Source organism: Bombyx mori, chromosome 10, assembly GCF_030269925.1.
Source record: "Bombyx mori chromosome 10, ASM3026992v2".
NCBI classification, from domain to species: domain Eukaryota; kingdom Metazoa; phylum Arthropoda; class Insecta; order Lepidoptera; family Bombycidae; genus Bombyx; species Bombyx mori.
In genome coordinates, this window is record NC_085116.1 from 1,668,689 (window position 1) to 1,695,556 (window position 26,868).

The 26,868-nt window shown below is 37.1% G+C and overlaps 3 protein-coding genes and 1 long non-coding RNA gene across 6 annotated transcripts in view; 1 reads left to right on the forward strand and 3 right to left on the reverse strand.

The window, feature by feature from the left end:
- Nucleotides 1–15,430, reverse strand: part of LOC101737830 (TNF receptor-associated factor 4) — a 154,931-nt gene extending 139,501 nt beyond the window's left edge. The window contains exons 1-2 of the mRNA XM_021350820.3: nucleotides 15,320–15,430; nucleotides 13,195–13,243 (exon numbers count right to left, since the gene is read on the reverse strand). Coding sequence (XP_021206495.1) covers nucleotides 13,195–13,229 — 35 coding nt within the window. The 5' untranslated portion in view covers nucleotides 13,230–13,243; nucleotides 15,320–15,430. The remainder of the gene's footprint in view (nucleotides 1–13,194; nucleotides 13,244–15,319) is intronic.
- A 148-nt stretch (nucleotides 15,431–15,578) lies between these two features.
- LOC110385930 (uncharacterized) lies at nucleotides 15,579–22,007 on the forward strand. The gene is made up of 3 exons (XR_002431188.3): nucleotides 15,579–15,939; nucleotides 18,507–18,655; nucleotides 20,256–22,007. It is a non-coding gene; the product is annotated as an uncharacterized LOC110385930 (long non-coding RNA).
- On the reverse strand, nucleotides 17,648–20,797 carry LOC101738053 (cytochrome b5 domain-containing protein 1). Its single transcript, XM_004930286.5, has 4 exons — nucleotides 20,552–20,797; nucleotides 19,617–19,872; nucleotides 18,881–19,126; nucleotides 17,648–18,041 (listed from the first exon to the last, which is right to left on the reverse strand). The coding sequence occupies exons 1-4, from the start codon at nucleotides 20,795–20,797 to the stop codon at nucleotides 17,944–17,946; spliced, it is 846 nt and encodes a 281-aa protein (XP_004930343.1). The 3' UTR covers nucleotides 17,648–17,943.
- On the reverse strand, nucleotides 21,615–26,392 carry LOC733036 (small androgen receptor-interacting protein). Of its 3 annotated transcripts, none has more exons than XM_062670352.1 (5): nucleotides 26,110–26,392; nucleotides 25,004–25,127; nucleotides 24,490–24,593; nucleotides 23,602–23,782; nucleotides 21,615–22,491 (listed from the first exon to the last, which is right to left on the reverse strand). In XM_062670352.1, exons 2-5 carry the CDS (start codon nucleotides 25,109–25,111, stop codon nucleotides 22,324–22,326), a joined length of 561 nt encoding a protein of 186 aa, XP_062526336.1. In that variant the 5' UTR covers nucleotides 25,112–25,127; nucleotides 26,110–26,392; the 3' UTR covers nucleotides 21,615–22,323.
- Nucleotides 26,393–26,868: the final 476 nt, after the last annotated feature.

The following is a 26,868-nucleotide window of genomic DNA, read 5'->3' on the forward strand; positions in this document are numbered from 1 at the left end:
TCCTCTTCAATCACTCTATCTATTAAAAAAAACCGCATCAAAATCCGTTGCGTAGTTTTAAAGATTGAAGCATACATAGGGACAGACAGATATAGGGACAGAGGAAGCGACTTTGTTTTACACTATGTAGTGATGCATCTAATACAATTATGTAAACTTGCAGACTTTTTTAACTCAGAACCAATTGACCCACCTCAAAAAGCTAGTTTCTTCTGGTTTATATCCGTGCTGAAAGTTATGTCGCGCTCTACCATTTATTGACACTTCTATGTCATTAGCTTAGACGGTCACGTGCTGACATCAGTCAATGTCTCATGCTATCTACGTGATGCTAAACGTAAGCGGCCACATGGCCTCCCGCGGACTCGTAAATACGTTGATTAGGGACGAATCTTTCCAGGAGTGAATTTGTTTCAATTTTCGGGGGTCAAATAAATAATGTTACGGATATAACGTGAAATTTCTGTTTCAAAAAACGATTTCCAAAATGTATACAAAGAATGCGACAAATTCTACACGAAATTATGCTTAGTGATAGATATTCATAAAATTTGCGTAAAAAGCAATGGAATATCTAGTAGATTAAAGTTTTTTTTTGTTTATATCACCAATTCGTTAATATTTCAATAAAGCCGCTAGTTTTTTTTTAAATTTTTATTGCTTATATCGGTAGACGAGCTCACAGCCCACCTGGTATTAAGTGTCTACTGGAACCCATAGACATCTACAACATAAACGCGCCACTCACCCCGAGATACAAGTTCTAAGGTCTCAGTATAGTTACAACGGCTATCCCACCCTTCAAACCGAAACGCATTACAGCTTCACGGCATAGTTATATTACTATACATTCTCAGTCTGCAAGTTTAAATAAAATATCGTTTCTTCCTATACTTTATATTTGTAACTATAATTCGATTTGATTACTAACTGAATAATGTAGAATACGAGTACATTACGTATTACCCCCCACTGATTACATTTCTGTGTTTCTAAAGTCCCTATTTCTAAATTAGGCTATCAAGCACGTGGATTTATTTATTAAACGTTCGGTCAGCTAAATATGGCTACCTCGCCGTATTCGTCTGTACGTATTCAATTAAATACAATGAGAGTAATAATTATAATCAGTATGTATCTATTCCAAGAAAATCATTATCGGATTGTTTAAGGTCGCATTATGTCTAAATTATTTTATCTTTATAGAGGTAAGGATTAATGCTTACTTAGTACAATATGTGGTGAGTTCAATGTATAGCTTAATTGTACATATCGAGAGGTTGGAGGTTATTTGGTTGAAGCGACATTTGGCAATTTTAAAGGAGATCAATTCAAAACTTAAAATTTAGAAAAAATATAATAACAAACAAACTTCTTTAGCTATTTGAATGGGATTAAGCATATGCGCGTGTATCTTGCAAAAGTAATTACTAAATTATTATGATTTTATTGCCCTGGTAGGCAAGCGAGCACATGCCTCGCCTGATGGCGAGTGGTTACCGTCGCCAATGGACTTCAGCAATGCCAGGGGCAAAGCAAAGCCGCTGCCTACCGCTTAATACTCTCGACAAGCCTCGTTTGAAGAAAGACATGTCCATAGTGCTCGGGAAACACCGTGGAGGGGAAGTTCATTTCATAGTTGCATGGTTTGTGGCAAAAAAGACCTCTGGTATCATCTCGAATAATTCCTCAGAGCACTCCCCATGGAACATACGGTACTGAATACAGAGGGAACCGAAATCCCTCCGTAAGCCAAGAGATTCCAAACAATCCGTGAGAATGGGATTATCGACAATGCGAACGGCTCTCTTCTGTATGGAGTCAAATGGAAGAAGCTGAATGACCCTGCGTGATTTGATCCCAGTTATTACTACAGTTAGTGCAGAAATAATTAAAAATGTTTATATTTACAATTCCTACATACTTACATATACATACACGCTCACATCCGCTTTAAGACTCGCTAATTACCGTATCCATCAATATTAACTAAGGATAAGTATTAATTTATCGCTTCGTTTCCTCCGCGACGTCGAGCGGAGATGAGATTGATGATTTTCACGCTTCATCGACGGATGATTACATGAGAATGTAATGCCAACAAAAACTAAATCGAGTTAATTTTCATTAAACAGAGGATATCTATTGAATCTCGTGGTTGCGTTTTGTTTTAATCTTATGTTTAATTCATTTTCCTTGTACTTTGGTCATATAGAAATACAGCCCTCTTATAACCTGTAGAGGCTCATAATGACGGGTGAAGTGGATGGAAGAGGATCCAGGGGTCGGAACTAAAAATGATGGAATAATCAAGTGTCCGAGCATCTGGACATGTGACTGAGCGACGCACTTCACAGTGTAACTGACCAACATAACTGGCTACGAATCACAAGAAAAGGTGTCAAGTGGGCACATCACGATGCTTTTTTTTTTTTAATGCCCTTGTAGGCAGTAAGCATACGGCCCACCTGATGGTGATTGCTCAGCTACGAGTGAATGAATGGAATCCTACTGATGGTAGGTACTCTTGTGAGTACGCGCGGATAGGTGCCACCACCCTGCCTATTTCTGCCGTGAAACAGTAATGCGTTTCGGTGTGAAGGGTGGGGTAGCCGTTGTAACTATACTTGAGACCTTTGAACTTATATCTCAAGGTGGGTGGCGCATTTACGTCGTAGATGTCTATGGGCTCCAGTAACCAATTAACACTAGGTGAGTTGTAAGCTCGTCCACCTATATAAGCAATAAAAAAAAAAACTCGCTTATATTAGCTCCATATTATGTATGTATGTATGTTTATGTTTGTATGTAACACAATGTATGAACTTTATTTTGTCTGACTTCAAGGCCTCCGATTAACTTGAATATATAATGCACATGCCTCAAGGACCGATAATAGTCCAATATTTTTATAACTTCGCTCTAATATCCTGATCATCAGGATAAAGACTAAGGATAAAATCAATTATAAGATCGGTTCCGATAATAAAGCGTATTTTTTTACTTGCTACAATTTTTTTATTAAATTATTATGTTATCGTGTACTACTCTAGATGAGCAACGGTTGAAAAATACGAAAATTCTTCAGTAAAAACAAATTTGAACATCGTTTTTTCTGTAAATGTCAAGTATCAGATAAAAGTAAATTCATAATTCCTTGTATTGAATCGAATTATTACCGACTCACAGCATGGTTAGCGCAATTTAAATTTAATTTAAATGGTAATGCAAGGTGAAGAGATCGACCGAAGATGACATGGATGGAGTGTGTGAATGACGATATGAGAAAGAGAGGAGTGAATGTTGAGATGACGGTTGATAGAAGGGAATGGAAGAGAAAAATTTGCTGTGCCGACCCCACCTAGTGGGATAAGGTGGAGAAAAAGAAGAAACATAGTTTAGGACCCAAACATGAATGTTATCGTTTTGTTACTTTAAATTTTCCTAAACCAGTAATGAAAGACTTCGAGTCAACAACCGCACTCGCTCAACCACACATTGCAGCTGACGGATGCGGGCACTATTGTGTGATATTCTGCGCCAAAATTCTAATTGTGCTATACGAATCACCAACCATCTCCCTGCCTGCTTCTGCACGGGCCGACACGCGACAGAGCGCTTTCTTCCTATTTTTATACGCTTCACTCTTGACAAAGTGGTCGTGGCAATATAATTTCTTCGAAATTTTTTAATATGAAAAAATAATTCATGTTCACCCGTTTGCGATGATGATAAGTCTATGTTGATATTTTATACATGCGGGCTTGACATATCGCACATACGGTGCTATGAAGTCGCTTATGCAATTTTTGTTAAAACTTAACTGAGTATGAGAAAATACATTTTTTTAATAGTTATCAATGAGATGTTTGCTTTTACTGATGAAATTTAAAGTTGTAGATTAAATAGGTATTATCGTTTTTATTTGTTTAGTCTAGCAGAAAGAACTATTTAAAATAAGATGTTGAATTTTCCAACGTTTCTCCTGAAAAATTACATAATTTGCATAAGTGACGTTATCGCACCGCATGTGCGATATATCATAATAACATTCGCAGATTCTACCACCGGATCGGAATCGCGACGCACTGAGAAGATCCGACGAGGAACTAAGTGGGTTGCAAGCTCTTACTACTACTTCTTCGTCAAACGCGCACAGTAGCAGCTCGCAGTATTATTAATAAGATCGGATTTATGTAGTTCTCTGCTCCAACGTCAAACTCTTTTGATTGTGGACAGCAGAGTCGTCAAGTTCATACCACATTCTGTATTTCAGCTGTACGATGACGTCACTCCAACGCGATTGACGCCTGATTCCGGGTAGTAGTAGTAATCCCTCAATAAAAAAAAAAACAAAATGTCACCCAATTATATGTCTCATATTCATGATAATTTTCGCGCCATAATAAGTTACTGTGTCACTCTCTGACAACGATAACCGTAGCAACATTTGTTATGCGTATGTGTTGCCATTATAATAGTGATGCAAAACCATTTTGGGTAGAATTTACGTAAAATTCATTGTAAGCCTGCACCGATATCGCAAGAGATGTATTCACCTCGCAAATTTAAAGTCTATCAAGCCAGCTTCGAAGATTTAGTCGACCGATATAATAATATCAGAAATACAATAAAATAATAGTTATTAAGACAATATTAATGTTACATTTAGAGCGGTCCAAATAGTAGTCATATCTTTACAAACACAAATCCGTAACGATGGCAACCAATCCGTGAAAACTACTCTTGACTGATACACGTGTTCGACTGATGATCTACGTATGAGTAATGATCGGTTCGCGTGTGCGTATACGTACGGCTTCTATCAAACAGGATCAACTTTAACATGTTCATAAGACACAAAACGTTTGTTACTGTACGGATTTTATTGGCATCACAACTATTAACAATAAGTTTGAATTAAGACGGAAGTTAAAAGGAATTAAGACGGAAGTTAAAAGAATTTGGCTTATTGGTTGAGCTGTGTGTGTGATGGCGTCATTAGCATGAGTTCCGAAGGGTTAGACTCCCCGCGCACTAAGCAGCCAAGCTGCGGCAGCCAGACGAATATATGGCGTTGTATGGGAGCCCGCGCACATAAGCAGCCCGGAACTCTTGGCAGCGGCAGCAAATACAACGCGCGTGTTTCACGGCAGCCAAAGCGAGTGTTGGCGAATGTGTGTGGCTGCTGTCAGTCCCCGCGCACTTGCTGTAGCACCCAATGCATATTCGTTTTGCCAAATGTTAGTTATATGACACAGCATGCTTGTACAATCACTTGATTTAAAAAAAACCGGTCTGAGTATGTGTGAACATTTTTAAAATAGTTATAGAATAAGCCTTTTGAATGCCGGTTTAGAAAAAGAGGGTGAATCAAGTGTCTTTTCTATGCTTTGCGTTCTTTACGAGATAAAGTCCAAATCACTCGACGAAAATATCATAAATTGGTGTCGATTGGCTGCTGTAACTGGCTGCTCAAATATTTCGGTTGCCGCAGTCAGGCTGCCTAGTGCACGGGGAGCCTTAGGCTTCTCAAAGACTAAGTGTATAATCTATGCTTAGGCTGTTCATCAGAAGGTGGTTAGGGCGCCGCCTTTTCGAGCTAAAACTGCCACTTCTATAGCCAATCATACATCTATATTGTTACTTAATTCCTTAATTCTTAAAGTCGTTATACCTACAACGGGAAATGAGCTGAGTTATTTTTTAATGTGAAGGAACTCACAGCCTATCTCGTGTTAAGTGGCCCATGGTAGGCAGTGGCTTGGCTCGTCCCCTGGCATTACTGACGTCAATGAGCGACGGTAACCGCTTACCATCAGGTGGACCGTGTGCTCATCTGCCGGCAAAGGCAATAAAGAAAAACTTCAGCCTTGAATGCCGCCATAGAAATGAAGTTTCAATTGTATAGTTTCATAACCACAACGCGTGGTGGCAGAGATATAGACAACGTATGTCATCATGAATGATTACCACCATTCCTTTTATGATGCTTATGGTTTCTTGTGAACATTTAACGCCAGATAGTCCGTCGTATCCATCTTCTTATTATACTTATTGCATTAATAAGGACAACTCAAAAACTACTGATCATGATAAATTTTAAATGAAACCACATGACAAGCGCCAGACGTGGTCAGAGTCTTATTGAGAAAACCTCTTTTTTTAAGTCGACTAATAAAAAGTACTAATCATATCTTACTATTCAAAATATTTGTTTTCGTCTTAGTAGTGGAACAGGCGCCATGCATGGAGGCTGTTTAAACACAATAACTTTTGTCGCTACACACGACCCTGTCCAGGCTGCTTATGGAAACAGTACGTGAAATTATGTACTCAATTCATACAGAAAGCATTCACACAATACGCACCTACCTATCTCTTCTTTGAATCAGAAACAATAAGACTATGAATGCCAAAATCTACTTCCGTATACGGCATGAGAACACCATTATGAGGCTCGGACACACGCGTCGACATGCGTGCTCTAAGCGTTCGTATGTGTGAAGCGGGTTACAGAAGTGATATTGACGAAATAGGCAGCATATGGACGACCGTGGAATCGGTAATGAGAGCCCGATGGTCATTTCCATAGGGCAGCGTTAGACCCAAATAAAAAATTGTCTTAATAAAATTTCGACTGCATTGAAAAAAATTTTTTTTTTTATAAACTACAATGCTCGGATGTGTGGACAAGCTCAACAGCCCACCAAGTTTTGGTGTTTTATTTTCATATCATTGGTATATTTAAATATAACGTGAAATTTTCAAATAATGAAAACACAAATGAAACAATTTATTTTGTTATTATTATAATCGTTAGTAAATTATTCGATTGTTTTAATAACGATTAACCATTCTACTAAATAGTAATTTTAATTCAGAGCTGGTAATACAGAATGTATTTGCGTTTGTCTTCGTTCTCTCATTGATAGTTCACTGTTCGGTTATTGGAGCTTATTGAGATATGAGTTCTAAGGTCTCAGTACAGTGGCAACGGCTGCCCCACCCTTCAAACCGAAGCGCATTACTGCTTCACGTCAGAAATAGGCAGGGGGGTGGTACCTACCCGCGCGAACTCACAAGAGGTCCTACCACCAGTAATTACGCAAATTATAATTTTGCGGGTTCGATTTTTATTACACGATGTTATTCGTTCACCGTTAAAGTCAATCGTGAATTTATAGGCGAATCGTCTTGGAGGATCTTTTTTTTGTGGACACCGCTTTCTACGTCACAGTTTAGTAAACAGATTGATCGGCTACTGATTGTTTGTAAGTATGTTAAAGTATGGAAAGCGGTAGTCTACGTCACAATTCTAAGTCAAGCGTTTCTATTTGTTTATGAAGGACTTTCACAGTATTTTTTTACACCATTGAAATAGACATCCTTTGTTAAGTTCGATTTGCTGTCAATTTAGATTACGAGCAGTGATGGCTCATGATAGAAAACCAAGTCTGCAGACATAAATTTGAACATCACTAGATGAGACTTGGAAGATAGCGATGGACACTCCGATGGATGTTCTTGTGGAATTATGAGAAAGCAGGGTTGATAATGATGGGCAAAGTGGACGGAAAGAGACGTGCTGGGCGAAGAAAGAAGTCATGGCTCCGGAATATCCGGGAGTGGACCGGTATTGCCTCCGTCGAACTGTTCCGGCTGGCTGCTAATAGAAATGAATACAGGAAGCTAACGGCCAACCTTCAGGATTGAAGAGGCACCGGAAGAAGAAGAAGAAGGGTTGATAGCATAGGGAGGTTTTTTAATGTGCAACCACTCTCTGCTGTCCGTTTGACTCAAGGCAATCAACATGACTTCTCTTGCATTCTTTTTATTATTATTATTATTATTAATACCTTATTTCAGTTTTTTTTAAAACCATAACATTTTGTTAGTAGTAATTACTTATAATCTATGTTAGTAACTTAAAAAATCTAACACATAACAATCATTATATACATTTTATACCATTACATTTTTTATTTTATTTTTCTCCTTCCAAGTGCCTACTGCAAAGGCTATTGATCAGCAGTCCCTCGATCTTGCTCGATATGATTCTCAAAAGACTGTTGCCACTGTCACGAACTCGACGCAATAACGATGCACTTCTCTTTTTGTAAAGCATATTTGATGATCAGAAAATTAAAAAAATAACAATTTTGAAAGGTAGCACCAGCCCTGCATGAGCACACGTCGGCATTCACTTCCTAAACGGGAGACAGGAAGCTCGCGTCGGACGCGGACGGAAAGCTCTCGCAACTTTTATTGTCTTCGTAATTTAATTCACAGTTACTCGTCTGCTCGGAGCTTTTCACTTCAACTGCCTTTTGATTAGGAAGAACGCGCTAAATGGTAAAAGTGACTTGGTTGTTACATAAAATTTTATTTAGATCGTCTCTTTGGTCTAATGGTTAGTTACTATACCCTAACCTTGATTACTATACCCCAGATTTGGGTTCGTTTCTCGGTTGAAGTCAGTATTTTCTTTAAAAGCGTTCTTTTAAAAACTTTACAAGCAGTTGTTGTTAGTTGTATGGAAAAGAATGCACTAAAGTTTCACAAATGGCTCTGCAGAGGCAGCACTAGTGATGGTCCGCGATCTGCTTTTTTGTTGTAGTCCGTAATATGAAATTGATATTTGCACAATATTAGTCTTCTGATAATTGTCTGCGATTTTTTTTCTATCCTACCTATGCTGATAGCCTTGAGAGGCTATTTCAGGTTCTCCTTGACATGTAGGTGACCTCACAGGCTCTAACCGGGTGTGTTGCTAGCACTGGCCCGAGCAAGAACAGTGCTTCGCAGATTCTTTTTTTTTTTTTTTTTTTTTTTTTTTTTTTTTTTTTTTTTTTTTTTTTTTTTTTTATGATTGAAGGATTACTGGTGGCCCGGCGGCCTTTCCAGTTTCACCAGGACAGGTGGGCGAGCAAAGGCTCAGCCAGGAGGGGTGGGATTTGCTAACAGCTGCCCGAGCGCCTCCGAAGGAGACCTAACAACTCAAGAGTAGCTGCTTCGCGAATGAATCTACTACCGGATCGGAATCGCGACCCGCTGAGAAGATCCGGCGAGAAACTCAGCGAGCTGATTCATGGGTTAGATTGCACGGCGAACTCTTTGTCGAGTTCGGCGAGTACGGTTACCGAGGTCCCTAAGCCTGCTCCTAGAGCTGAAGGCGTCTAGTGCAAAGGTTATTGGATCTGATGGATCCGTAAGGACGTGTCTAGGGCGTCGACGGTGACTGGCTCCTGCATGATCAGGATTCGGGGATCGCAGAATCTACCACCGGATCAGAAACGCGACCCACTGAGAAGATCCGGCGAGGAACTCAGTGGGCTATGTCTATGGGTTAATTCGAAACGAGTTTGTGGAGTTGGAACCTTTACCTACGTTCGCCGCTAGGGGCGCTGTTCCGACTCCATACAAATTTGAGTTAACTTTTACTTTATGGAGAATGTTAAAAAACTCGCAATAAGCACACTGGTCAATACAAGGACTTGGACTAAAATAAAACAGCTTGACAATCTTAATCATAAAACATATTAACAGTCTATTCGAATTTCTTGAAAATCGTGCATAACGTAACGTGAATTGCGTCCAAAGTCATGCTGACCGTGGGCCGTTGATGTTTCTTTTATTGCCTTCAATTGGAAACGAATATTCGGGGAAGGGCCAAGAAATAAAACATAGGATGAATGTTTTATTTAAACGGCTTCGTCGACAACACCTTTATTAACATTCAAATCACATTTATTGTATAGAATTTATTGTAGTACAGTGTATTGTATAGTATAATATTCATTCGCATTTTAATTGGTATTTCTAATGCAGTCGGATTGTTTCTTGAGTTAGGCCTAAGATTTTTTTCTTCTACGGTTTTCATGAGGGTTTAATTCGAACTACCATTAGTGATTACCACTACTGGTTGTAGGACCTCTTGTGAGTCCGCACGGGTAGGTACCACCGCTCCGCCTATTTCTGCCGTAAAGCAGTAATGCGTTCGGTTTGAAGGGTGGGGTCAGCCGTTGTAACTATACTGAGATCTTAGAACTTATGTCTCAAGGTGTGTGGCGCATTTACGTTGTAGATGTCTATGGGCTTCAGTAAACACTTAACACCAGGTGGGCTGTGAGCTCGTTCACACATCTAAGTAATAAACAAACAAGTGAGCCGCGGACACGAAAAATGTAAATTATTCGAAGCATCCGTAGTGTTAAATGTAAATCTAATATTATAATAATATAGGTAGTAGTACATCAGAGACTAAAGCCTTTTATTAGTTTTAGTTGTATTTTCTTTTTATTGCACTCAGTTTTTATAGACAAATAAAACAAAATCAAACTTACAGTTTCTTAAATTGCCTGATCACATTGTTTAAAATGAATAACAGAATGAAAATGGTTTTTTTTTCATATCATTGGTATATTTAAATATAGCATGAAATTTTCAAATACCTAATGAAAATCAGATAATTTTGCTATTTACAATTTATTTTGTTATTTTTATAATCGTTGGTAAATTATTCTTTTGTTTTAATAACGATTAACTATTCTACTAAATAGTAATTTTAATTCAGAGCTGGTAATACCAAATGTAGTTGCGTTTGTCTTCCGTTCTCTCATTGACAGTTCACTGTTCAGTTTAATCACTATTTTTTATTGTAATCCCTGATTGTTTAACTAATTTAACCTTTTGATTGCCATGTGGGTCATCGGTGCCCTACGCAGCGCACTGAAGTAATTATGTTGATTTCTGTTTTTTTTAGGATAGAAGGATTACTGATCGCCCGGATGCCTTTCCAGTTTCACCAGGACATGTGGGCGAGCATAGGCTCAGCTAGGAGGAGTGGGATTTGCTAACGGCTGCCCGAGCGCCTCCAAAGGAGACCTAACGACTCAAGAGTAGCTGTTTTGCGAATGAATCTACTACCGGATCGGAATCGCAACCCGCTGAGAAGATCCGGCGAGAAACTCAGCGGGCTGATGCGTGGGTTAGGTTGCACGTCGACTATTTAATTCAAATTTATTAAAATTTATTTTCAATTTTTTAGTTGGATTTTCTATAAAAGCGTATTTTGTTAGTTTTTTAAACGATTATTTATTTTTTATTTGAATTTCAATTTTATCAATTTTTTTTAATATTGTATTGTCATCGGTCCATAACAAGTATATCAAATTTCGAGTTAATCCGACGTTTTGAAGGGGGTCAAAATCATATTTTCAAAGATTCCATTACAAACATACATGCGTCTGAAGCTAATAAAAGCGTATTAATCATATACTGAACACTTGTTTTAGTCCATATTCATACCTACGTAACCGTTATTCGTCAACATTGTCAATGTCAGGGACACAACAGAGACGCTGCATCATCAACCAGTAGACAATAATAGCAACTCGATAGCTACTAACTACACTATCCTACTCACGCATTCCTTCACAAACTCCTTTATAAACAAGCCGGTCGTAAAATTATAGTAAAAACTGTACAACGTTATAGAAATACATTTTTACGATTTTTTAACGACTTCAAAATGGCTAAGGCGCTGCCGCCGAAAGCGGGAACTAAAAATAAATTGACGCTAATTAGAATTTTAAGGACAACGCGTCAATTAATTACTATGATTATGTATTCAGTACTCAGTTTTACTGAACTAAAATAGTTTTATATCGTTTTCAATTATAGGCACGAAATCAAAATTTATCATAAATTGATATCAACCATACATTAACATTGCAAGCGTAAGGTGCAATAATTACTAAATGAGCGAGCTCTTGTCGACTAAAACTATACCAGGTTATTAGGTCGCACAGCGTGTTTCGTACGCGCAAGCTATTAGGATATATTTCATCATTCGTATTCTAATACTATAAGCAGTACTAATTTTTTTTATGATTGATGGTTTACTGGTGGATATGCTAACGACTAGCCGAGCGCCTCCAAGGGAGACCTAACAACTCAAGAGCAACTGCTTCGCGAATGAATCTGCTACCGGATCGGCACCGCGACCCGCTGAGAAGATCCGGTGAGAAACTCAGCGGGCTTATGCATGGATTAGGTTACACGTCGACCTCTTTGTAGAGTTCGACGAGTACGGTTACAAACAGTACTATATATCGTATTCTACTATACATAATACTAAAGGCTATAACGTTTTGTATAAAATCCTTGGGTAAAATTCGCGAAGCAGTTGCTCTTGAGTTGTTAGGTCTCCTTCGGAGGCGCTCGGGCAGTTGTTAGCAAATCCCACCCCTCCTGGCTGAGCCTTTGCTCGCCCACCTGTCCTGGTGAAGCTGGAAAGACCTCCGGGCCACCAGTAATCTTTCAATGACAAAAAAAAAAAAAAACTTTTTATACCGATATAAAAATGAAATCCTCCTCAATGGCTCCGTTGTTGCTAGCCGCTGACGGGCATCCGAGCTTTCATCTCTTAGCTGCATGCCCTAGCAAGAACAGTTGTAGGGTAAGGTTCTTGCCAGCCTTGATCACATCCTGCATGTACTTTAGAGAGTCAGTGTGTTTTAGTAAGCATATTCCGGTCACCGTCCTTATCGAACCCGTCGCTTGCGACGAAGGGCTCGACGAGCGAATTAACCCATAGACACAGCCCACTGAGTTTCTCGCCGGATCTTTGCAGTGGGTCGCGTTTCGGATCCGGTGGTAGATTCTGCGAAGCACTGCTCTTGCTAGGGCCAGTGTTAGCAACACACAACTGAGCCCCGTGAACTCACCCACATGTAAGGGCGAAGCTGAATTAGCCTCACAAGGCTATCAGCTATCAGCATAGGTAGGAAGAAAAAAAAAAAGCATCAGTATCCTCGATCAACCTTTAGAAGTTTAGAAGTATTCCACCTCATTCTTTCGCAGACTATAAATGTATATGTTTGTCTCTTTTTAGCATCGCATTTTGGTGTCATCGGGGTTCAAATTACCACGGTGTTGAACGTTTAGATTTAGGTTGACAGCCGCACTATCTACATGCAGCTAAGAGATGGAAGCTCGGATGCCCGTCAGCGGCCAGCAACAACGAAGCCATTGAGGAGGATTTGATTTTTATATCGTTATAAAAAGTCTGACGTATTCATTTGCTTGGCTTTGTAAAGAAGTGACGTATACAGTTAGTCATTTTACATGTAATTCCTATTTTATACGTAAATTTTCTCTTTAGGTTTTATAAAATATGATTTGTCTTACCTGCTTAGTGAAACGAAAATCGGAAGTGTAGCCATTTTGAAAGAATTATCTGCAAAAAAAAAAGTACTGAAATGATATTCTGCTCAAATTTTTGGTCTTAAATAATAAGTCTATTTGTTATCTATGGTTCTTGGCGGGAACGCGAGCAGCGAAGCTGTGTTAATTGTTCATTTTTAATAGTACCTATGCCATTATTCGCCAACGTCAACAACGAATTTCAAATAAAATTATACATATTAAAATACACATTATTATACAAACTCGTAAGCCTTATTAAAATTGTATGTAAATTTATTTAAAAAAAGATTACGTTAGTTATAATGAGGTAACAAACATTTAGCTCCGGTAAAGAAACAATGTGCCACGAAAAAAATATCGAGCACCGACCGCTCTAGTGACAATCAGCGACAAATTTAAACTTTTTTTTCCTCAAAAATTAACAGTTAATCTATGACACCGGATGTATACCGCCGTAGACAATAGAGCTATTCGATAGGCACTGCATCTATTGTTCGGATTCGGACAACACTATGGGCTTATATCGGTGTTTTGTTATCAGTATTTAATTGTTTATCGTAGCGTCTATAACTGTACGAGTTTATTACCGCATTTTTTTTTATTGCTCAGATTAGATGGTTGAACGATCTCACGGCCCACCTGGTGTTAAGTGGTTACCGGAGCCCATAGACATCTACAACTGAAATGCCGCCACCCACCATGAGATATGAGTTCTAAGGTCTCAATATAGTTACAACGGCTGCCTCACCCTTCAAACCGAAACGCATTACTGTTTCACGGCAGAAATAGGCAGGGCGGTGGTACTTACCCGTGCGGACTCACAAGAGGTCCTACCACCAGTAATAATTATACAGTAATGTCTATAGGCTATGGTATCCGCTTAACACCAAATGACCTGTGAACACGTTCATTCACCTTCTTAATAGTAAAGAAACTAGATAAGAACATGTACATCCGAACTCCAAATTGCAATATTCTTTAACAAACACACTATTGAGGGATCCTAACCCCACGGTACAGAAGTCAAGATCAGTAAACAGACACACACACACAAATAAAAGATCAAACATTGCATTAGTGTAGAGTTCCTTACATTAATCGCTTTAAAACAATAAGATCGACTGCTTTCGCGAGCAAAAAAAAGTTGAGAAATACTTATCCATTCTTAACTACTTGCTTCGTTTGAATCGATGTTAGTTACCAGATAAGAAAGACATCAGTCGATTTATACAAATCTTAGCAAGAGATTAACAACCAGGGATCTTCTTACTTTGGTAGATGATCTATAGAGGGTGTGCAAAAATCAATAACTTTATTGCACTATATAAACAAGGGGTCTCAACATCGCAATAGTTCAGTTTTGTAGATGTTTTAGGCAACACAACATACAATTTCTCAACATTAAAAACTCAGCCTATGTAATACAATACAAACCTCGATCCTATATTTCAAGGTGTATGAAGGCATTGATATTGTGATTTATTTAGGTTCCGATAGCCACATAATATTACTTGGGCCACGGAATAGATAAATAAGGTCTATTCCGTGACTTGGGCCATGAGCTCGGAATATATCAGTATTATTTTTAATTTCACTAAAATAAATCAAAACAACGGTGAATATAAAATCTCTATTATATCCATAAAGTACAATTTAATGGAGATAAAAATGAACTGAATTTTTTTTATGAAAAAACTCATTAAAAAATACATTAATAAATTTGAATCCCGTCATTAGATACTAAACAAATAAAACGCAAAGAAGTTCGGTTGACAAACACGATAATGGTACATTCTTAGCTGTTTTTTCTTTGCATATTGGCTATAGACAACATAAACCATCTACAAAACCTAATGTAAAATCGAAAAAGTAAAAAAAATAATATCATTTCTAGATTTAAAAAGTGTGGAACGGTTGGAAAACACAAGTTTAAGTTTGAAATTATCAGCTCGTGGCCTTGTAGTCAATTTAAAAATGAACATACAAACGGCGGATATGTCTGAATGCATACTTAATACCCACCTACAATCCAAATCACAACTAGCCAACATACTTATTTGCTAAATTCTTAAAAAAAATTAAAAAATCATAAACCCAAATAGAGTACCTAATTAATGTTCTTCAGATCACAAGAAATAAAACATCACTAAACCACGGCAGTGCATACACAAAAGAAATTAAAAACATTATGTGTTCAAAATGCAAACAAACATCAAAATCACGTCACTATTTAAAAAAAAAAATTGGAGCGTTTCAAAAAAACGCGGCAAACACGTCACGCGCTCATAACGTCACTCATTTATCTATCGGACGAAAATGGCTGACAAGCGCTCTGTTTATGCCATGGTTTATTTTTATGGTCTTTGCATGGGGTTGCGGCCATAATTCGGGCTGGAGCGGGTGAAATTATTGGATCCGCGCATGCGTGGTGGTCGCGCTCGCTAAATACGCAAATAAGCTGTTATTCATTTTAGAAACGAACGTATCGCGTGGGGCGATTATTTATGGCAGCGAAATGCTATGAATGAAAAAAGTTATATTAGTGCTTTACGTTCGTTTATGTTCATTGATTTCTAGTCTTGGCACTTTCGTAAGTGGTATTCGAGTATCAAATACGTTTAACGCAATCTTGAATTTAAATTAATGAAATATTTATAATAAAACACCACGGTGACAACTTCTCCGCTGTCATATAAACATCCAAACAAACGGTGTGGTTAAAGTACGGTAGGTAGTGTAATGTAATTCTACTAACATCGAACACGTCTGCATACGAGAATTACGAGAGCATATATCTACTCTCCCAAAATTTATATTAATCAACAAACATTATGTAGTAATGTCGATTTATAGCTGTGTGTGTGTCCATATCAGTCCACAAAATATTACATGGCCGACATAAATTCCGAGCATAAGACCTAGACACGATAACTTTGCTATTTTATTTGTTACAATACATTCCGTTTATTTTTATTACATAAAAAATTCTAGATTTCATATAATAAATTTAATTTGGAGGCGGCAGTGCAGAGATGCATACATTGTCAATGATATTTTTTTATTTATTGCTTAGATGGGTGGACGAGCTCACGGCTCACCTGATGTTAATAGACGTAGACCATAGACGTCTATAACTTGCCTAATCTTAGCGCTAGCAGTAATAAAATGCTCATTTATGTTGGCACTTTTCATTCAATGGTGGCTGTTTATTTAAACCGTGCTCCGCGGTACAATGACTCTAAGCCTATATCAGGCAATTCAATATGAAATGCTTTATTCGTAATTTCCCTGGCTTTAAAACAAAAAACACCGTGTACAGACGGCGAGTGTTGCGGCAGGTTCACAGGAAGTGCGCTCGACCGTGCGTGTCGGGCCTTATGAGATATCTTGACGCGTGCGTTACGTCTTACGCTTGGGTCTGAAATGTAGATAATAAATTCCAATTTCTTATAATAACTTTCTTGGTAAACTTTTTGCTATTGTATTCATATAGCCACAAAACATAGAATAATAAAACTGGAAGAACAACAATAATATGGCCATGATCCTTATCGAAGTAACGTTCTGACGCTTTCTTAACATAGTTACGTATCGGTACTAGATTTAGGTCGTCGTGAAGATCAACTTTCCTCGCACACCGCGGTGCTCCGACAGCTATCCTTCAAAAACGGGATAAGATAACCTGGAGAATGCGGCTCACAATATTCCCTGCCTTCACTGCATTCGTAATTGACGAAAAGCTTCATATATACATATATATTTTTTTAATAAAAAAAACCATATCATAAACTGCATTGAAGTTTAAAAAACAAAAAAAAACAATTTCATGAACATCTAAATTACAAAACTCAATACTCTGAATAATCTTCTTTGAAAAAGCCGAAACGACACGTGTTGCAAAAAACCAAAAACGCTAGACTGATTACAAGCACGTGATTTAAAAAACAAAAATAAGGTACAACAGCATGAACCAAACCGCGAACAAAATAAAAACGAACCCTAAAGCTTTAATTCGAAGAACAATGTGTAAATTAAGTTTTTGTTCAACAATAATAAAATCAAGGGAGCAACCCAAGCGTAAATAGATAAAAAATAAACTAAAACTTTGACCTTTTATTAATGACCGAAGAAATTATAACACCAGAGAATACTTGGTACCACAGCTTAAATTATAAAAAAAATGCTTTGGTTTTTTAGTCCACAGGTTCCGTATATCTGCCCGGCTTTTTATCTCACCTCTCTACTACTCATCCATAGTAATAGTATATTTTATTTGGCAGTAGTATCTCAAAAATTTTAATACTGGTAGGGCATATTGCAGGCCCAAAAGGTACAACCACTCTGCCTATTTCTGCGACCTGCGATTTCGTATAACAGGATTCCAAAATACGAACATGTAATGTTGATAGGAGGTATTAAATAAAAAAACTCCGCATATGTGTAAAAACCTATATACCTTAAATCATAATTAATTTGTGAGTTACAAATGTCAAGACAAAGCAAGTGAGTGGAAAGTAGTACACTTCACTCAAACATTTCTCAGTTTTGAAATTATAATTCATCCAATGCATTAAAAAAAAGTAAAAAGGTAATTTTTAATAATCATCAATAATTGTAAAAATCCAGAAAAATGACATTTTTTAAGTTAAACGAACTATGTCAATAAACACTGAAAAATAGAAGTATAAATGAAAACAGTCGCTACGTTCCGATGTGTTCACATTATTCACATCACTGATTGCACAGCTCAAACGCTTGTGAGCAATCTTTATCTTTGCATTTACAGTTTTCGTCATGACGTTCATTTCTAAAGAAGTCTTTCGGAGGATCTGTAACAAAATTAGCACCGCTTATTCTCGTTAACTACTTAGGTATACTTATTTGTTGTGATAAAAACTAGACCGATTCGTTTACTTCAGTTGACTGTCAATTTCGCCAACATTAGCTCTAGAATAAATGATTCTAGTCGTAAAGACAATCGTTATGCCATTAACGTCACGACATCTAAGCACAGTGGTCACCGTTGGCTGACTTTTGCCAACGGTGACCACTGTGCTTAGTGCGAGTTTTACGTTTGCCGCTAGGGGCGCTGTTCCAACTCCATACTTTGAGTTAACTTTCACGCGATCGAGAAGTTAAAAACCTCGCACTAAGCAAACGGATGTTAAGCAAATGATAAGCACGTTGCTGGTAACGCTCTTTATAAGAGATTTGTAAAAAGCTCGGCGCTGCTTTATTAAGATTTAATAAATTTTATTCAGTGACATTAGATTGATTCCTTGCTAATGTTTCAGGTGCTGCCATACATACTGAAAACATCATGGAAACCTCGCTACCTGCATCGTCTTGGTGAAATACCGACATCTTTATTGACGTTTTATCAGCCATAAGAGCAGCTTGTCTAAAGAATTGCAACGTGATCAGTTGATAGCGGAAAATATAGGTACCCTACAACCACTATTCACATCTCTTATGAAATATATTCATAGATACTAGAATATATTTAAAATAAAGGCGATTTACCTATACAATTAAAACAAAAGTAATGCTACCTTTAGATGGCTTGTAAAAGGTACGAAAGTAGGTGAAGTTGATGATTGTATCAACTATATGCTCTATATCATGACTGACAAGACAAAATTACTTCGATATAATGCAACAAACAAACCTTCAGTTAAATCATCGTCATAGTAAATCATAAGGGCAGGAATATAAAAGTTTTCAGGCAGAGCCACGTTACTAAATTTCTCCCTTTCGTCTGGTATGCCGTTCTCGGATAAAGTTTTGTTGTATTTTATGGATCGTCCGAGGTAACGCCAAGTGTAAGACATCATGTGAGAGTTGTGACGGAGATAACGCATCATTATCTGATAGATTGTTTCCTCCGAGCAAACCTCAAGGGTCACTGTAGAACCTGTTTGTTCAGTAAAATAATGGCGAACATTTGCAATCGGTTTATTTAGTTTATTTTTAGAAATTAGCAAGGTCTTCAAAAACAACCACTTCATTTGTGGTGTGTCTCATTTCAGGTAATCAGTCTAACTAATCAGATAAACTGTAGGTAGGTGGTACGACGTTTTGTGAGCCCGCACGGGTAGGTACCATCACCCTGCCTATTTCTGCGGTGAAGCGTTTTGGTTTGAAGGGTGGGGCAGCCGTTGTACTGTTAAAACTGAGACCTTACAACTCATGTCACAAGGTGGGTGGCATTTACGTTGTAGATGTCTATGGGCTCCGGAAACCGCTTAACACCGAATGGGTCGTGAGCTCGTCCACCCATCTAAGCAATAAAAAAGACTTTTCATAGAGCCATACCGTACTATAATTGAAGACTAAACTCACTAAAATCAGTAGAAACAGCATACTAATTTGCCGACGAAATTACACAATTTCACCACACGTACCAGTCAAAGAGTTAGTGATCCGTATCGGTCTAGTTTTGGCCGTAACTTTTCCGACTACAAGGCTTTCGTCTTGCCACCATGGCTTGGTGAGGGGACGCCAGCGTGTCGACGGTACAACCGGCTGCTGGTGGCTGTGACCGTGGCGCTGGTAAGCCGTTGTACAGCCCACAATCGGGTGGGTGTACTGAATCCATTCATCTCCTTTAAACCAGTGGCTCAGATCCTTTCCGGCGTAAGCTAGGATCGTCATTGCTCGCTGTCGAAAACTACCATTTTAGGAGCTTTGAAGAAATCATGCCTTGTTATCGTGAGCTTATAATCAATTGTACTTATTAACGAGGTGATTGAATTCAAAAGGCCGCTTCGAACATTTCTGAGAAAACTATGTATGTTGAACTGTGGTCTTTGTGTGGTTGTTATATTAAAACACTGATTAAGACCTGAACGATGTATGATCTCAATGATGATAAAAATACCAAGAGTAAAGTACTCTAAAGCATATCTATGACACAGCTCGTTGGCCATTGGTTTTAATGTCACAAAAAAACGCGCAAATTATTAATTCATTAGTTTATAATTAACTACCTTTACTGGTTACATCTGGCGTATTATAATTGTTATTTTTTTATATTATTTCAGACGTTTCGAATATTTTAGAGTTTTCATGACCTACTACCACCACGACGCTTAACGCGAAATTAATCCATATAAGTAGTTCTAATTACGGAAGAGCGCCAGCTAGATGGGTGGACCAACTCAAGGAGGTGACTGGAGGCCAGATACAGGGAGCGGTACATATGGCGCAGAACCGGACCGAGTGGAGAAGATTGACATAGAGCCACGATCCTCAGCATTGAGGGAACGACCAGAAAGAAAGAAAATTATGACTTGCTAAAACCGAAGATAATGCTAATTTAAGAATTATTAAGATCTACCCTCTTTCTGTCACAATACGGGAACCCTCGCTTGAAGCAAGGGCAGGTTTCCACGCAATCATCTTCGCAGTACCAGTTCTTGATTTTACACGAGCATGCCTTAATGCACTTGCAGACTCTGAACTCATCCTGCAACCAGGAAGTTAAGTCCAAGACCTTTCCGTTGATGGAAACCCAACAGTCTGTCGCCTTATTGTGAACGGCTACCTCGGCCGGCGTGTACCATTCTTGTTTAGTGTATTTCATTGGGTTATCTTTTATTGAAATTTTTTGACATTACTGTCATTTTGATAGGTGTAATTATTTAAATAATTTAGATTTTGTAGATTTATAGAGGATTTAATCTTTAATCCATAGGCTCTCAAACTACATTTATGTGACGTTACATAACTTTTATATATATATATTTTCGGCGCCATTTTCACACGTGGTTCTTCAAAAATTCGTGAGCGAATTTAGTTTTATACTTCAACCATCACATTCTCTAGTCAAGCCATTAGTAGAGGCAGCACAGAGTTTGTTTTCTCAGGCATTCTGGCGTGAGCCCCCCCTAATGGAAAAAATTCCCTTTGTCTTTTACGTCCACGTGCTGTTTCATAGTTTACTGAACAAACTTTTAAATCAGGTATTTTATTCATTTCATTAATGTTCGAATCACGGCCCACTTTTAACTACCATTACCGGAGACAGCCTCATGTATATGAGCTGCTCATTAAACCAGAACGCGTCGCTCTTACCCCACGTACCTACCTAAGCTGATAGCCTTGAGAGGCTATATCAGCGTAACCTTAGCTAGTAGGTGAGCTCACAGTGCTCAAGCCGGAATGATGCTAGCACTGACCCTAGCAAGAGCCGTGCTTCGCAGAATCTACCACCGGATCGGAAACGCGACCCACTGAGAAGATCCGGCGAGAAACTCAGTGGGCTGTGTCTATGGGGGCTCCGCCACTACTACTATCTGTTACTATCTGTATTTATAAGCAATTTTTGAAGTCTTTTAATTTTAACATCACAATATTGAGAAACATAAACGTAACCACTAAAATTAAATAAATAAATAAAGTTTTATAAACAATATACTTTATTGAACGTTATATACAATTGAATGAGCTACGTGACCTATTGCAGGTAGCTCAGTCGTCTTTACAGAGTAACAAAATGAAAAAATATTGCTATAATCTGTGAACGTAAAACTCCGACAGTGACATGACAGCGTCGCCGCGTAGTACAAGTGGCGCCACCACGCCGGAGCTATCGGTCCCGCTCATTCGTTCGTTCCATCAGCTGTCATTAAACTCAACAAAACCTGTTATCTTTGTTTTATAACGTTACGAGGCACTCTCGTTAAAGATAGATCAAATCGAAAGGTGAAAGGCTATATGGTTTTAGCGACATTTTTGCAAATATACAGGACTATATAAAGCATTAAAATTTCGAAAAAAAATCATGAAAAAAAGCTTCTTCAGTTTTTTGAATGTGGTAAGCATAGTTCAAATTAAAAACATCGAATTGTTAATACTAATACTAAATAAAAAAGATCTTTAATTACAAAGATAAAAGTCGCGTTTTAACGGAAATGTCGCTCGAATCAAAAAGTCTCACTCCTCAAAATATAAAATGTATGTAAACGAATCTTTAATTGAACTATTATAACTATTTCTATAGTGTTACGACATAGGAAAGGAACAATTCTATAATATAAAATCTTGTTTATTTATAATTTTGTCACGTTACGTGGTTTCAATATTTAATCCTAGATCGGTTTATTGGTGTCATGACGTGGGCTGATGCGGCACTTGAGACAAATGTTTGACGATGTCGACCCAATCCCATCCGCGGGGTTTCTCACCGCCCTTTCCTAGTTCAGCCTTGTCCCACGCTCGGCGCTTCTGTGCTTTCGTGAGCTGCTCCTTCTTTTCTGGTTTTTTAGTAGTTTCCGTCTGTGAAAAAAAGTACAATTCTTCAGCAATTGCGACGTAACACAAAACATTCGTCTACTGCGTTTTTTTTTTTATTGCTCATATGTGTGGACGAGCTCACAGCCCACCTGGTGTTAAGTGGTTACTGGAGCCCATAGACATCCACAACGTAAATGCGCCACCCACCTTGAGATATAAGTTCTAAGGTGTCAAGTATAGTTACAACGGCTGCCCCACCCTTCAAACCGAAACGCATTACTGCTTCACGGCAGAAATAGGCAGGGTGCTGGTACCCACCCGCGCGGACTCACAAGAGGTCCTACCACCAGTAATTACGCAAATTATAATTTTGCGGGTTTGATTTTTATTACACGATGTTGTTCCTTCACCGTGGAAATCAATCGTGAACATTTGTTGAGTGCGTATTTCATTAGAAAAATTGGTACCCGCCTGAGATTCGAACACCGGTGCATCGCTCAACACGAATGCACCGGACGTCTTATCTGTTAGGCCACGATGACTCAAAACTGCGTGTGTGTTTTACGACCGTGTAGCTAACAAAAACAACTATTAATAATTAGTATAATAATTACAAATATAATCACTAATAGATATCAAAATATTTCAATATTTCCAATGTTTCGAATAGTTGACAGTTTTCATGGTCACTGAAGACTGAGGTATTATTCAAATATTGTCTTAACCGCAAATTTCAATATTTTATTTTATTTTAAATTAATTAATCATAAACACGTGATTAAGACGTAGTAGTACTTTTAATCTATACTTCTTTACTAATAGGAAAGAGGAAAGATTTGTTTGTTTGTATTGAATAGGCTCCAAAACTACTGAACTGATTTGAAAAATTATTTTACTGTTTGAAAGCTACACTATTCCCAAGTGACATAGGCTATAATTTTTTTTGAAAAAAATTAGGGATCCTCACTAAAACTCCAATAATATAACCCAAGGTGTAAAAAAATTACCTAAAATATTATTTACAAAGGGTGTCGCGAGAGCATATGTCTAACTATTATAGTTATGCCGCAATAAATGTTGTTTTATTTTTAATATTGTTAATATTTTTGTTAAAGGCCTGAGCGGAACCGCTACTTTTAAATAAAGGAATACCTGATCATCTATCACGATTTTTTCGACCCTGGTGGACACGACCTCCTCGACCTGGCCAGCCAGTATCTCGGACACCCTTTCCCTGAGGCACTCAAACAGCGTGTACGTCATGGCGCAGCCGAGCCATTGTTCCGCTTCTGTGTTCAATATTGATAGTATGTTTTCTTTTACTGTTGCTAACCTGAAATTATTAATTAATTAATTAATTAAATTATTCAGTACTATTGAAGTATTCCAGATGGTCTGTCTTACAATTACGGCACAATCGTATTTATAGTAAAAACCAAAACTATATCTATAACTATAACATATAGTCCATAATAATTTGCGCAGGAGTTGCCGCCCCTTTCAACATGTCCTCCGCCTGAAGACAATAGATGAAAGCGTGGCCATCTTGTGTCTTTACGACTTCGACAAATAAGATGCGCCGGCGACATGTTGCAGGGGGCGTAGTTTAACATTCTTTGCACACGGCACTCGGATCACCTGATGATGTTGGGTTATTTTCCACAAAAAATACAACATTTTATTAGCACTATAATTTTTTTCTTTTCTAACCTTTCTTATTAAATCTCATCACAAGTTTATTCACTTTCATATGGAATATGACAGTTCCTAAAGTTTTGACAAATATACAAACTTTAATAAGTGTTTTTTTATAGCAAAGAATGGTGTATAAAGCCACAGCTCACCTGATTTTAAATGGAACCCTTAAACATCAATACCCATCTTTAGGCATGATAATTACATTTTGTGATGTGATATCGATTTCTATCCCAAATTCTTAATTGCATCTATTGTATATGTATTTGCTTTATACCAGAAACTCATAATAGAATCTAATACTGAGCTTGTGTTTGATTGCTATTAAATTTAAAAAAAACTTACAAGTGTTGATTGTAGAATATTTCTAAGTTAAAACTTGGCTTCTCTGTTGGATACTTTAGACCCCATGATATTTCTAGAATAAATGACTTATCACCGTCCATATACTGAAAATATACAATAAACATAGTTAGCCCTTCATTTCAATATTAAGCCAACAAACCAATTCAATGAAAGCTCAGGATTGATGCTCAGGATGACTCTTTATGTGGTAGCGTGCAGGTTAAAGGTACTTAAATCAAGCTAACCTACATCGTGAAACTTTCTTGCCATTCAAGTAGATTAAAAGCCTCATTCAAGATCAAATTGCTACTAAAAGACCAGTAAAATATTAAGCGATTTACATTCAACTGGCCCTAGGATCATCATGATTTTCTTAATGCTATCTTAATCTGTATTTATTAATTTGGCTAATTGTAAAATTTAAAAATTTAATTACAAAAATAATTAAAATTATCCTTTGCAAATATTTTGGCAACATGTCATAATTTGTTGTTTTAATTACAATACAACTAACCTTGTACTGATAAGTTTTAGCATCCACCTGTTTGAAATTGTCATCGCCCTCGTAAATCGATTTTAATACTTCAATTTCCTCCGCCTGCTGCTCGGCTTCATCAGACATGATTCAGTATCGTGAACTGAAATCATATTTACAGCAAGTAAGTATATGTTAAGTTAATTTATCAGTATGTGTTTTTAAAGCGATCAGGATCTGCTGAATTGATTTTAAATAATACCCTTCTCTTTTTAAACTATTATACCACTAGCTGCTAAATCAAGCCCCTTTAGTCGTCTTAGGTTGGTATTATAATGTCTGTGCAATTTGTTACAAACACAAAAGAACACAAAGAAAGTTTTTTATTTTTAAGATGAAAACAAAATATACAAAGAAGGAAAAAGTAAACAAGATATAGATAGTACAATGAGATGTGATGTCCAAAAGATGTGAGTCCCCACACCCCTGCCACCTAGAACTGTTGCTTACATAAATAGTACATTTCTCATCATGTACTACACTTACGTTTCGCTAATTGTTTAAATGATTTTCTAATTTTGTAAAGTAAGCATTATTAGTAACATCCTGATTTAGAATTTAGTAATACGATAGAAAATCGCATTTTTCAAAATTTTAACCTAAATTATTGGTTCAGGACAAATACTATTTTCATTAAATATTCGTCTAATTGTATAAAATTTACACAGCACGAATAGCAGCTTTACAATATTAAATTTTTAATCACAATAATTAAATTACTGCTATAATACTTACCAATTTCAATAATGAAATTGGAAAAAATTAACCCAGAAGTTTATTCATAAAACATAAAAAGTGTACGCCTTTAAAATTTCATTAATCGAAAAAGGTATCTATAATAAACATTTGTATTGTTTAGAAATAACTTTCATTTTTATATTCTATTTATGAATAGATTTTTTGACACTAACTCCTAAATGATTTTGACGTAAAATGATTACCAGATAACCTCATTTTACAAAGGTCTATGCATTTTACAGATGGCCAAAATGTCATTTTAACTCATAGAGTGAGCATGGGTTATTAGATACTATCAATACCAGCGTGACCACTATCGGTAGATTCCTAATACTAAAATAAAATACCTAATTATGTCATATCAATCACCATCTTTATCTATATTGTGACTTATATTTACAATTTAATATATTGAAACAATTGATGCGTCAGATTTTTTATGTTTATCTGAAGAAAAAAAAATCGGATCAAGATAGAAATCTTATTTTGTTTTTTTTTAATTGTTACTTTTTTTTGTCATTATATTAAAATAGCAATTTAAAAAAATTTTTTTAGTTCGAACCTATTATTAGCAACAATTATTACAATATAATGGAGTCTGTCACATAGAGTAAGATTATTTTATTATATAACCTGTCTGTCACATATTCAAACTAGTTCAACTAGAGATGTACGGAATTGAACAATTTTGCTTTGTCAGTAAGTATTCGGAATACTTCAGTATTCGTTGTAGAACACAAACTGTAATGATAATTACAAGTTACCATTAAATCTGAACTAGTGCACAATAGCAAAACTCAGAGTGAAGGAAAAAAAAAGTTATATGAAAGGGGCATAAAGCTTTTTCCCTGCCTGAGAATGTATAACAGCGAACTACTGCTGCAAACATGGATAAAATTAAAATTTCGTCTTAGAACCAGACGTTATATTCTGTACTATCTGTGAGATCCCAATTATCAACAATCTCCAAATATCTGTTGACTACCAACAATAATTGGGACCCTCAGTCCAAAATTGAAAACTACTCTACAAATAACTAAAGCTGTTTTTTATAGTACAACGCAAGAACTACAAGAAGAACAGTGCTTGAGGCTTGAGTAGTATGC